The sequence below is a fragment of the Pocillopora damicornis genome, chromosome 5 (genome assembly GCF_964200805.1).
Source record: "Pocillopora damicornis chromosome 5, jaPocDami1.2, whole genome shotgun sequence".
NCBI classification, from domain to species: Eukaryota; Metazoa; Cnidaria; class Anthozoa; order Scleractinia; family Pocilloporidae; genus Pocillopora; species Pocillopora damicornis.
The window spans coordinates 22178120-22191158 of record NC_142674.1 but is presented as its reverse complement, the minus strand read 5'-3'; the positions used below and the strand labels follow the sequence as shown (position 1 = coordinate 22191158).

The 13039-nt window shown below is 38.6% G+C and overlaps 2 protein-coding genes across 4 annotated transcripts in view; both read right to left on the bottom strand.

Annotated features, from left to right (window-relative positions):
* Positions 1-3549, bottom strand: part of LOC149045980 (uncharacterized) — a 6721-nt gene extending 3172 nt beyond the window's left edge. The window contains exons 1-2 of one of the 3 annotated variants that reach the window (XM_089206731.1): positions 3119-3549; positions 2095-2147 (exon numbers count right to left, since the gene is read on the bottom strand). The gene's annotated coding sequence lies outside the window, so the exon portion shown is untranslated. Of the gene's footprint in view, positions 1-2094; positions 2215-3118 lie in introns of those variants that run through there. The other 2 variants (XM_089206732.1, XM_089206734.1) reach the window with 2 other exon arrangements.
* A 533-nt stretch (positions 3550-4082) lies between these two features.
* LOC113685607 (succinate-semialdehyde dehydrogenase, mitochondrial) lies at positions 4083-13004 on the bottom strand. Its single transcript, XM_089206735.1, has 9 exons — positions 12657-13004; positions 11410-11664; positions 10149-10265; positions 8617-8760; positions 7939-8082; positions 6827-6985; positions 6070-6239; positions 5402-5460; positions 4083-4600 (listed from the first exon to the last, which is right to left on the bottom strand). The coding sequence occupies exons 1-9, from the start codon at positions 12888-12890 to the stop codon at positions 4386-4388; spliced, it is 1497 nt and encodes a 498-aa protein (XP_089062861.1). The 5' UTR covers positions 12891-13004; the 3' UTR covers positions 4083-4385.
* Between the last annotated feature and the right edge of the window lie 35 nt (positions 13005-13039).

Below are 13039 nucleotides of genomic sequence, written 5' to 3'. Positions count from 1 at the left end.
AGGAGAAATTAGAAGCTGGTCACTTTTAGGGGTTAAAGGGTTAAGATTTTTTCTTCCATAACGGGTAAAACAGATCCTATTTAATGGTTCAGAGATGACCTTTCTACAAGTAACTGGAATTGAGGCAATGGAAGATATTACTGCATGCTCAGTATATTGTTGCACAAAAGTATTTAAAAGTTTCCTGTTTCTGAATTTCAGTAGTGGATAACTGTTGTATTCCAGCACTGTTATTTTCCAGCCCCTCTTAGCTGTTCTCAGTTTCTCAGCAGGAGTTAACTATTGTATTCCAGCACTATTAATTTCCAGCCCCACACAGCTGTTCTCAGTTTATCAGCAGGATTTACTGTTGTATTCCAGCACTGTTAATTTCCAGCTCCACACAGCTGTTCTGAGATTACTAGCAAGGAATAAATATTCTTTTCCAGTCCTTACTTGTATTTTCAGTTGCATACTATTCTTCCCACATTTCTTAGTAAATGAACCTATATTTAGTGGACACTTCTATATCACAGACACTGGAGAAGGTTCTCAGAGAAGTTACCTTTGATACTTTTATAACTATAAAAGTAATAGCTTTCACTGCAATTTAAAGAGATTTAATTTTTGAAATACAGTTAACTTCTCCACTAACCCCACAACACCTGTGCAAAGCATGTCAATTACAAATAACAAATATGGAGAGTTGCAAATTACTTTCAATACTTTATAACCCAAATAACGAAACAGTATTGGCAAGAAAGATAGCCAAATGAACAGTAGTATCGAATTAGAGCTTAGAGCAATTAAACGACATGAATGGCTGCTACACCCCATTCTTTTTTCCCAGGTCTACATGAACTAGATTTTGAGCACAGAATGCAATACCTCACCAAACATCTGCTATGATGACTCACTTAAAAGTGTGCATGATTATCACCTCTTGCTGAGATAGCACACTTCACTTCAATGTTTTTATAATACTACACATATGGGGGCTTTGGTAAGATTGTGGAAAGGAGGGACAACGTTTGAGCAGCTGGGAGGGACCAAAATGACAGTGTGACAGCCATTCATTCCCACTTGGATGGCAAAGTCTGGGGAACCTTCCCCAGGAAATTTAAAAGTTCAGATGTCCAAAAGGGTCCATTTTAGGCCACTATTTCCCAAGTTGGCTAAAAATTATAGCTGCTACGAGGGTGAGTATTGACACTGAATTAATGAATAGAGTACCTTTTATGTAACTAACTATATAAACATTATACATAGCAATGTTGTCTCTGTGATGATGTCTGTGTGGTCTTGTTTGATATTTACTTTTGCCTTGCTCAAAAAATGAGATTGTGCTGAGGACGACATTAGATTTTGGGGTACAGTGCTGTGATTTCTAACACAGTATCTTTAATGCAATTACTGATGGCAAAGGAGTTAATCAGTACTTCAATGATAAATGTAGAGCATGGCAATTAATGAAACGATCAATGTCTAATCATGAACTAGCTCTTTGTTAGTGACAAGTTCACAAAATTAATATCGGTGAAGGTTACTTCATACAACAATTACTGTAAACCACCATACCAAAAAACATGGTGACTGGTACATTCAACCAGAACTCTTTGTGCAAGAAAATACTGGAACCACTCATAAAAACAAGCAGTAAAGGTCTGAAAAATTTAAACCTTGCATACATAATGTTGTTGTTTTGTGAAATATTGCTTTCTACGAGTGCCTTAGCCTAAGAGTAATAGTAAAATGCACAGGTGCCATATTTGTCTGTGAGTGGATTGAATCTATTGGGTGAACACCAGAAAAAATAGTAATATTGATACAAATAGGCTGAGGGTTTAGTATAGGTATGCTGTGGTTTAGTTTTATCCTTAGTTTAATTCTTTTACTTTTAATAGAGGCCAAATTGATAGTGACACATCATCTCATCATAACTTAGGCTAGGAGCTAAATTTTATCTTTCTTTTACACAAAATGCATTTTTCATTCATATCATTAACAAAACCAAAGGAAAATGATGTTTATACCAAGGACAAAAATTAAGCACAACATATACCTTTTTATAACTAGTGCATAATTCGCCAAGAAAATGTTTAGAATAGAGCTTACCACCTCATCAGCACTTTTGTTTTCTTTGCTTTGCCGCTGGTTCTCATCCATGCCTGTATGAATGATATTTAGTAAGGGTGAAAGGATTGGTATTTTCTTAGCAAAGATAGTTGCAGAGAGTTTCTCCACTAATATACAGATCGCCAAATGCTCACAATGAATGCCAACAAGACCAAGTTCTTGCTAACACATGTAGGAGCAATAATTGCTAATAGTAGGCAATAGTCTGTATTGAATTAAGTATTCATTTCTGCATGAATTAGTGTTTATTTCATTTTAATGTTTGTGACACATAGCTGAAAAAGTATGGATAATGTGGTAACATATAACATACATATTATTATCATATTCCTTATAATTTGGTACAGGGGACTTTACTCTAAATTGATCAAAATAAAGAAAGTGGCATATGTCAGCCACTGATTTAAATAGCAAAGCACTAATTATTAAGTGAAGAGTAATTTTGCTGCAATTCTGTCCCTTCTGGGTGAGCAAAGAGAATGATCTAATATATTGTAACCCAACTGTTACTTGTTGGAGAGCATTGGGAGACAGCACCCTATCCTTTATGAAAGAGACCAGATCTTCATCATACGAGTTAACAGTTTGTGAGTTAACCTCCCAGGATATGTGATATTTGACATCAACCATACCAGAGGTTGAATTTTTGCGTAGTCCCATACATTTACAATGAATACATGTCTTCCACTGTATCCATAATAGCCATCATTGTAGGCACAATGAGATGGAGAAAATCACATATTTTTGGGCATTGAAACACCGAGATCTGCCCTGTTTTTCAATTATGTAACATCTAGTTTTACATGTCCCACGCAAAATAAAAAAATCAGCCCTCGACACTGAAGGATTCAATGAATCCAAGTTAGTAGTTACTCGCACGCTTCGCCATGCTGTCACATGAAATCTACAGTATTAAGCCCAAAACTTGAACGTGATCTTAAAAGAATGGTTGTAATATTTGAATTTAACAAAATACTAGCATAAAATGCAACCGAAACCTTACCTTCCTTTAGTAGTTCCGACAAAAAAGCACAACTTCGATCACCAGCGCACTCCAAACCAATAAGGGAAGCTACGAGGCAATGTCAAATTCTCGTCTTCCTAACCTTTCCAACGTATCGAAGAAAATTTCACTGATACTTCGCGCTTAAAAACGCAACAAGAATATTAATCTTTCAACAATCCGAAGTGTCCCAAAAGGCATCAAGGATAAGCCCATGAAACAAGAATAGCCCATGAAATTCTCAAACTTCGAGCGCGGAAAACTTGACGATAGTCTCACAATTTTGCATTGCATCCCTCCCCTAGTTGGGAAGTGACACGCAGAAGACACGTTCACAACGTACTTTGATTGGAAGAAACAAAACCGCATTCTATTGGTTATTAGGTGTGAGGACATAACTACAACGGAAGACACAACTGCAACGCTACATGCATCCACGACAACTCGATTCCGTTCTTGGTCAATAAACTGCCATTCAAGTGAGAAAATATGAAACGACTCAGACCTAATTTATGCATCAACTGACATTATCACCTGCGAGAAGGCCTCATCATTAGCGCTACAGGACGCGCGTTTCTCCACCCGACGAAAGATTTGAGACGGGGGTCTGGTACTTAGTACTAGACCCCTTCCGGACATCACGCCGCGGCGGCTAGCGTCACTCAACCCCTGGGAAAAGTATCGGCCATGCCGAAGCACTCAATAATCTTTCCATAAGTCCCTTCATACAGAAAATTCCATGCAGTTGCAGTTTCTTTCCGAACGCAAACTGCGACATTGACCACGTGGAGATGCTCGAAGATAGCTAAAGCCTTAAGAGCCTGGTCAGTCATTCTGGGGCAGTCCACAAGCAAAGGCGGAGGGCAACGGCATCCCTTAAAGTGACTGTACAGGAAACTGCAATGATGAAAGGTGCCATAATTCACGCACCTAAGGTGTGTTTGAAATAAACGACTCCGTTTGCTTTAGTTCATAGACTCCGTTTATATATTACCCTTGTATATCTAAAAAATCACATACCCTAATCATAACCTAACGTTATTCGATTATCTCTCTTACCTAGAAAAAAAAACCGTCGACACAATTCCCGAGCGAGTCGCACTTTCGGGAAGATTTAAAGTCTACGGTCTCCTGTTTACTATGAAATCTCCCCAGCGTTTTTTTTTTAATTCCATCAACACGTGTGAAGACTGTAAACTAATTTCGAAACTTAAAAAGCTCAATGTTATTGTTCCATGAGGTCTTGCATCAGGTCTGTGTTCAGTTTTCATGAATTAGTGATTCCTCCCAAACAGATATACTTGATCTCGAGATATTCCTCAATTCCATACTTTGAACCTTCTCGCCCTAACCCGGACTGCTTCCAGCCACCGAAAGGTGCAATCTCTGATGAAATGATTCCTTCGTTTACCCCTACCATACCCACTTCCATGGCCTCAGCCACGCGCCAGATTTGGCTCAAGTCTTGGGAGTAAAAGTATCCTAGGATGGAAAAAAAAAATTAGAAAAACGTTTTCCTCAGACAAAGGCGGCGAAGCAGGGGAAGAAGGAACAGGGGCTGTAGCCTCCAGAAAAAAAATTTTGAAGGAGTCCTTGCCCCCTTTCATTCACCCTGGCACAATATTCAGCTTTGCGATCTTACCACAGATCTTCCTTTAGGATTGCACACAACGAAATCATGTTGTCGGACTGGTTCAAAAACTGCATAACAATGCATTGTTCCAAATCGATTACGAACGCACTGAACACTGTAATAGATTCATAGAACCTTCCTTGAGCCGACATACTATGCAAAGGTCTGCCGCATATGTTGGCTAAAACTCACATAATTTCTTAAAAACTTAACTAGTTTTTAGCTAAAAACGGGGGCCCCCGAAATATTTTTCTCACCTTGCCCACTAAAAAGTTGCAAAATTTTTCACAATTCGGACTGTTCCTGTTTGTAAGTCCGGCCAAGCCTACATGGTCAATGGCCTTCGTAATAGCTGCTAACTATGGCTTATAAATACAGGCGTTGAGTGTTAACTTGTAAAACTCCCTGAAGAAGTTTACGACAGTTAGACAAAATGAGTCGGAGAATAAAGAAGTTTTACGACTGCTCTTCGCAAAGTGCTGCTAACTAGTTCAGTTTTTTTGAAATTTTTTAAAAAAATTGTTTAAGGCAATACAGCTAATCATTTTATTGCAGAGAACACGTATTCTACAACTGAAATTGTGCTCAGGCTGGACTCAAGCGCTTATGTATGCATTGGTATAAACTACGTAAGTTAAATTCAAAGTCACCTGCTAATCCTGATGAGGTATCGTTAGCTATTGCCACGGCCTCCTCTTCAGTTTTGAACCTAGCAAATCATCCAAATCAGATCATTAACTCTATAAGTTTACTTAAGAGCAATCTTCATAAGAGGTAATGACATTGTCGTGATGCGTTTCTACGCTCAAAATTGATTTCGTTTTTATTACATTTTTAATTGTGTGTCAAGTAAGGTGTAATTTCGTTACCGTTACGGCAGAATTTTTCTACCGTTAAAGTAGAATGTTACAGCAAGAGGCTTTGGATAATCAAATTAGTTCTGTGAACAGAAATAAATCTAATTCGGTATTTTCAGGGCGTTAAGCGTGTAAGAACATAGCGGCATGATTGTCAGGTAAGCCCATTTCTGATAGGATATTAGTGCCCACGAATCGTTGTGGAACGTTTGAAAACCTTAAATTCCACATGGAATTACATATCTGGGCGTGAATTTCCTTAGTTAAAAAATGTAGCGATTTTTGTACCTTAAGTTAGATCAGAATGGAATAGATAGATCGTAGAACGAAACCTGTAATACTGAATTGTCGACAATTAAGGCTGAATAAAGTGAAAGCATACAGTCCAAGATTACCGAGCCAGCCTTTGCAGGTTTCTCAGTAACGCAAGAGGTAAATTCTGCAAAATACATTTTACACACCTTATGAGAGGAGCCACAGGCCCGAAGGTCTCTTGACTGCAGATGATCATATCACGTGTGACGTCCGACAGGACAGTCGGCTGGAAGAAGTTACCTCCAAGTTCATGCCGCTGACCACCTCTTAGACATTTGGCGCCTTTGGACAAAGCATCCTTTACATGACTTTCAACCTAAGAGTGGAGTAATGAGTGCATATTTAGTAGTCTTTTCTATGAAAATTTTCAATTAGTTGCCGAAAGTAACATGGGATTGTATTGGTTTTGCTCCACTTCGCTCCATGATTCGTTCAGAAACTCACACCGCCTTCTGGACCAGTCAGATGCGTAACTAAAGCCAGTCAAAATCAAAATCTCTTCAAAAACCTATCTCAAGAACTCACTCGGGTTTCTGTTAAGTAAATTTTACTACGCTAATGCTAAATTCTGTAAAGTGTTTATCAGTGAAACAACACGATATTCCAAAAGAACACCAACAACGGCAGTTTAGTTTCAATGTGTTTTATACAAATTAAGGTTTACTAGAAAATCAACGTGTTCAAAACGTCAGGAAACAATTGAATAATGCCTAAGGTATGCGTTCATCTCTGTAGATTTGAAGGTATTGGGAAGTTTGGAAGGCACTCAACAACTTAGATCCGCTCTCAGCTACACGTCAGGAAATTCTAGCACATCTGTGGTGCTCTCAACCTCGCACGTGCTTGATATCTCGATGAAAGCACGGCTGACGCATGAATCAGTCGCTTATTTCTTGATACTACCTTCTCCACAGCTTTCTCGTTTATAAGTGGTCCTTGCGTTGATGATGCATCCATTCCATTTCCAACTTTCAGTTGTTCATCAACTGCCGCAGCAAACTTAGATGCAAATTCATCGTAAATTTTGTCCTGAACTAAGATACGATTGGCACAAATGCAGGTCTGGTAGAAAGAATGAAACACAAAATTAAGTTCAATTAATACAAAAACAAGCTGATCCCAGCTATAAAATTACACAAAAATTGAACTAGGTGCTGGCAGCTCTCCATAACCCATAAGTGTATCGAGAGAATTCTTGCCAAGTCAGGGGGGAGGGAGGGAGACGTTGATTCGAAGAACACAGAAATTTTAATTTTACACTCTGGCCTTAATAAGCTAAGAAAAATGCAAATGACCAGGGAGGGGGGGAAGGTCAGGGAGAGGGGGGTTAAGAACCTCCCTGATCTGCCCCTGCCTCCCTCCGAAAGTAGTATCAACCCCACCATCAGGTCTATCTACATCCACTGCTGGTAATGAAGTTATACACTTATACTCTTTGCATTCAGATCATGCCTATGCATAAATTACAATAAATTCTAAAACAATTATCACACATCGTATATTATCATGTGTGAATACATATGAATGTACCAGTATATATGCATACTCAACTGACCACTCCCCCTATGGGTCTTTTCAGGGCCAATAGTAACAAGTTGAAATAGTGTGAATAAACAGTGTTTAACCCTTTAACTCCCAGATGTGATTAGCATGTAACTTCTCGCTAGAACATTCATACTTAATTCAGCAAACAGGTGATGAGAAACCTCAAACTTATCAGGTAGCAGTTGTTATTTTGATTGAACACCAAATTCTTGCAACTTACTTACAAAGAAATGTGTCACAGCCTGAGGAGAGAATTAACAATACCACATTGGGAGTTTAAGGGTTAAAAACCCCAACTAGCAAAAGGCAGATCAGTTGGCTATACACAAAGTACAGCCAAGGAGTTAAACTTGTGACAACTGAGCAGTGTGGAAGGCTTGAACCTGGGACAACCAGATTACAAGACTAGCACCCTTACCATGCAGCCACACTGCCTCTTCATAATTGCTGTGAGAAAGGAGGTGTATTACCTGTGCAGTATGTCTGAACTTAGCACCCAGTGCTCCTGCAACAGCTGCATCAACATCAGCTGAATCAAATACAATGAATGGTGCATTTCCCCCCAGCTCCAGAGAGACCCTCTTGATTGGATCGATACACTTGGACATGAGCAGCTATTCAATGAAAAATATCACATATACCCTTTATCTCATGATGGTAAAACATCTAAATTAATTCTAATTGCTTATAAAATCTGATAAAAAAATTGATGTAGCCTGCTGCCTAGAAGATCAATGGATAATCAAGAAGTGAGAGATATCTTCACACAGGAAAAGTTTGAAAAAAAAAAAAACATGCAGATGTTGGCAGGTATGTGTATATTTCCCAGGCTAAGGATGAAGAACACAGTTTGGGGAAGAAGACCCTTCAAAGAAAGAGTTGTGAGGAAATTAGAAATTTTGAATTAAACCACTACAAGAGATCAATGGGGCTATATCTTGTTCATCATAAGACCTTTTGAAGATAGCAATAACTGGTGCAAGAATTACCTTTTGGAATAGAAAAGATGCCAATTTAAAGACAATCATAACATCTTCCTCAAAATCTGGTTCTGATATCAAAAGCCTCTTCAGAACTGAACCAGCTTGCAATTTCATTTTCTCAAAAGAGAGTGCAAGATCTTGTAGAGCTAAGCTGCATTATCATACCTTTCCAGTTGCAGTAGAGCCAGTAAATGACATTTTTGCCACAATGTCATTACCAAGAAGTGCATCTGTGACCTGATTCACATTGTCTCGGGAACAAGGAATTGTATTGACCACCCCAGGGGGAAAACCTGCATCTTCGGCCAGCTGAGAATAAAAAATAATAAACCCCTTAAATCTCAGAAGAAATTAACACATAACATCTTGTTATCAACCTTTGACACCCTAGCATCAGTATGCAAATTCTCCATCCTGCACTCTATGCATTTCCTAAGGTGCTCACTAGTAATAAGTGTCACTAAAACTTCCCCACTGCCTTTTTTTAACACTCAAATTTTTATCTTAAAACTTCTACTTAGAGTTTATATGAAGCATTGTCAGACAAATAAAAAAGAAATTTGAGTTCAGGTTCAACCAAAACACTGTTATGAATTGTTTTGACTGCTTACAATCTGATGTGGAACACAAGCCCTGATGCTAAGTCTTTGGCTGATTGATTTGGTGTCAACACATGTGGCACAAAGAGGACCTACGACAGGCCCATTTTGTACACCACATTCCATTCTCAAATCAAGATTTTTTTTTCAAACTACTCTATCTATCATACATCAGTTCTTATTTATTCCTATATGTGAGGGATTCTATAGTGCCTCCTCAGGTTCCAGCCTCTGAGCCAGAACCCCACAGGAGCAACAAGGAAAACTTGTCAAACAATCAAGAGCTTCTCAAGTTGATGATCATTTGTGTCATTCTCATGACCTTAATATGTGATTCAGGGGTGATATTGTAAGGAGAAATTACATTCTAGTCACTCTTAAGGTTTTAAGGGTTAAATATTCTATAAAGAAATTTTTAAGTTGTAGCTATACAGTGTTCTCCTTTTCAGGCAGTAACTGGTAACATTTTCCGCCAGTAGTACCTCTTATAACCATTTAAAATTGCTTGGAATTCTTGAAAATCCAGGTAAAAGGATTGCTTTACTGGTTTGAAAATTTATTTTACCTGTCATGCTTAAAATAAGGGAGAACTCTGGCTATATGGGAGAATTCCTTTTTTGGTGATAGATCTCAGGAGTACTGCTTTAATCCTTACAGAGGGTTAAAGCAGATCTTTGTGATGTCTGACTAATGCAAGGAGTTTGTACATTCTTGTTGATTGCCAATTATCAGAAAAAGTAAACAAAAGGATTTGTCAAACTTGGAGCCTGGAAAGTGGTTTCAGTCATCCTGCAAATTTAACCCTTTCCACCTTAACATCAGTATGTAAATTCTCCATACTGTTCCCTATACATTCCCTAAGGCGCTGATGAGGAGAATTTGTTTCATAATCCAGAGCTTCTCTAGTTGGTGATCATCTCCTTTATTTCTCATTACCTGAATGTTTGATTAAGGGCTGATATTGTAAGGAGAAATTAGATGCTGGTCACTCTAAGGGGTTATAGGGTTAAGTGGAGTTCCCATAAAAGAGAAAGTATGAAAGAGTGTTTGACTTAAAGGAACCAAAGTGTAATTTAGAGGAAAAGTTAATATTTGTACCTTCTGTAGAGCCAGGGCACAGTAAGGAGTTTCTTCTGATGGTTTAATTATTACTGTGCATCCAGCAGCCAGTGCTGCAGCAGCCTTTCGAGTGATCATGGCAACTGGAAAATTCCACTGTCAAATGAAGATGCATTATTTTGTTAGTGCAAAGCTGTACAACATTCTGCTTGAGAAAGTGACAGACAGAGGAACATCACTCTAACTGCAGGATATCAATTATAAATGGCCCCAAATTCTCTTGTAATTTAAGTTTAAAGTTTCTGTGCACTTGCTTATCCACAGGGGAGATTTCTCTTCATGATTCCTCACTGTTTTGGTTTACACTGGTTCATTTTATCCTATTTATTTCTCTGTGGCATAATAGCTTTGGTTTTGCCTTAGCCTGCAGAGCAGGTGGAATTTTGGCATGCGAGGGCTCAGTATTTTCCTAGCAACAACTATCAACACTATCTTTGATTCTAATGGCAGTGGACGGATGAGGAGAGAAAGAAATCATTACCATGGGGGTGAGCAACAGTGAAAAATAAGGAGAGGGGTGAGAGACTGAATATTTTGCTTTTCCCTGTCCCCTCCCCTCACCAATTCCTTTATCTCCAAATCAAACATGGCCAGTTGAATAAACAATCGTGAGCTTCTTAACGTTAATTCACCATATTAAGACACCTGCACTGCAGGCTAGTTTTGCCTGTATACTTGCCTCCTCCCATAATTAATCACTACCTGGGGCATTAAGAGGGGACAGTGCACTCAAAGAGACCCACTATGAGGACAAGAACAAAACGCTATGACCAACCCTGCCGGTAGGTTACTGTAACCTGCTGATATATAATTATGGGCAGTCATAGTAACCGTCGTAGTAACCGTTACTGCATCTACCATATATTTATATGGATTTCATGTCTTTTAGAGAAAAAAATTATTGAGCACAGAAACTATCCTTATTTCTGGTAAAACTACATATCTGAAGTTACTTTTGACTCTCTTCAGAGGTTTTCCTTTGTTTGTTGTTAGCTATCACCTGCTGGCAAGAGTTTAATGAGCATTTATCATTTTCTTGTTTTTTTTTTTTAATTTAACCATTTAGTTTTCTTTGATTTAGCAGATAGGATGGATGCCAAGTTAGGAGTGGAGTCATCCTAAAAGGATTTTGTTGACTGATGTAAAATTTAAGCAGTCTGTCAAGCTTTTCAGGTATAAATTTTGGAGTTCACATTGAGTAAGAGTTAATTCAGTATGACAGTATAGATATGCTTATTACCGGAGTCCAAAGGGCAGCAACACCAACAGGTTGTTTCACAGAAAACAATCTTCGTGAAGAAGCAGGTGAAGGAATGATATCACCATATATCCTCTTAGCCTCCTCGGCAAACCATTCAACATATGAAGCACCATACTTGATTTCACCCTTAGCTTCAAACAATGGCTTCCCTTGTTCTGATGTTAACATTTCAGCCAAATCTCCCTCATGTTTGACGATGAGGTCATACCAGTTACGTAGTTTCTGACTTCGCTCCTTAAAACAAAAGGAAGTTAAAGAACAAGACATCACATTGTCAATGGAACAGCAGGGGTACTGGAGCCACAGCTTCCCAAACTAAAAATAAAAGGTCACAGTCTTCCCACTCCCTTCCTCCCTCCATCTTTTGGTGCAGAACACATCCCTTAGCAATCCAGTCTCATGATATTTTAACAAATCACCATTGATACACCAAGATCGCACCTTGCAAAATAATGCATTGTGGCCTTTTTTCTATTAAACAACATATACTTTCAATTCATGCATTATCACAAATTGATTACAGACATACTAAGCACTGTTGAGATTGCAGAGAAGTTTGCTATGCCACCATGTCTTATATATAATATCATATAAGGAGGAAAGAACTTTCAAAAGAGAGGAGGAACAGTAACTTTCAGTCAATTTAATAAATTAGGAGAAAATTTTTCATTTTTACATTGCCATGTAGCCTGAAGAATTTGTGGATTGCAAGGAGGAAGTGGAGAAATTCAGAAAGGGGATGACCGAGGACAACAACTTTCACTCGATCTGGCTTGTAAGTATTATCGGGAAGACGTTTAGAATTCGCATAGCTCTATGGCCTGATTACTTTGTGCATGTTTCATTTTGAAAGCAGTGCAAGCCTTGATTCATACCACAGGCGGCCCAAGCGTACTATGTGTGATTACGGGGCTTAAACGTCATTAAAAGCAACATCTTATAAATCAAGTTTTATTTTTAAGCGTTCGCGTGTGCCGAAAATAAAGGAAAATAATAGAACATGTTAAGTCTCCATATCTTTATTCCAAGGCTATTTTGTCGACTTTCTTTGAACCACGTATTGTGCAGTGTAAAAATAGTGCAAAGCACGCGACTACTTGTAACGGCAAATGGATAATCGCTCCATTTTCGAACATCTGATCGCGACTAGAAAGCAACTTCTAAAATAATTTGCGCGACATGAATGCACTTCCGCTGATTGAAACAAAAGTTTTTACCCATCATACCTTTGTTGTCACGTTTTTCCAGACTTTAAATGCATCATACGCCTGTTTCACAGCCTCTTCCGCATCTTCTCTCCCCATATCAGACACTCTCCCAATCTCTTGACCTGTCGCAGGATTGTAAACTGGAAACTTGGTCTCGCAATCTTTCCATTTTCCTCCAATATAACCAGAACTTCGGTAAAGAGCCATGCCTCGTATGCATCCCAATAATCCACACGGCAACCTTGCCCTCATGTTTGCATAGATGATAAAAATTACGTCATGAGTATTTATAACTACACCTTCAAAAAGTGTAAATTTACCTCGGAGAATGAAGAGCCGCCATTTTAGATCCTCGTTAACAGAGAGAGGAATGGGGAGAATATGAATTGTTTCATTTGTTC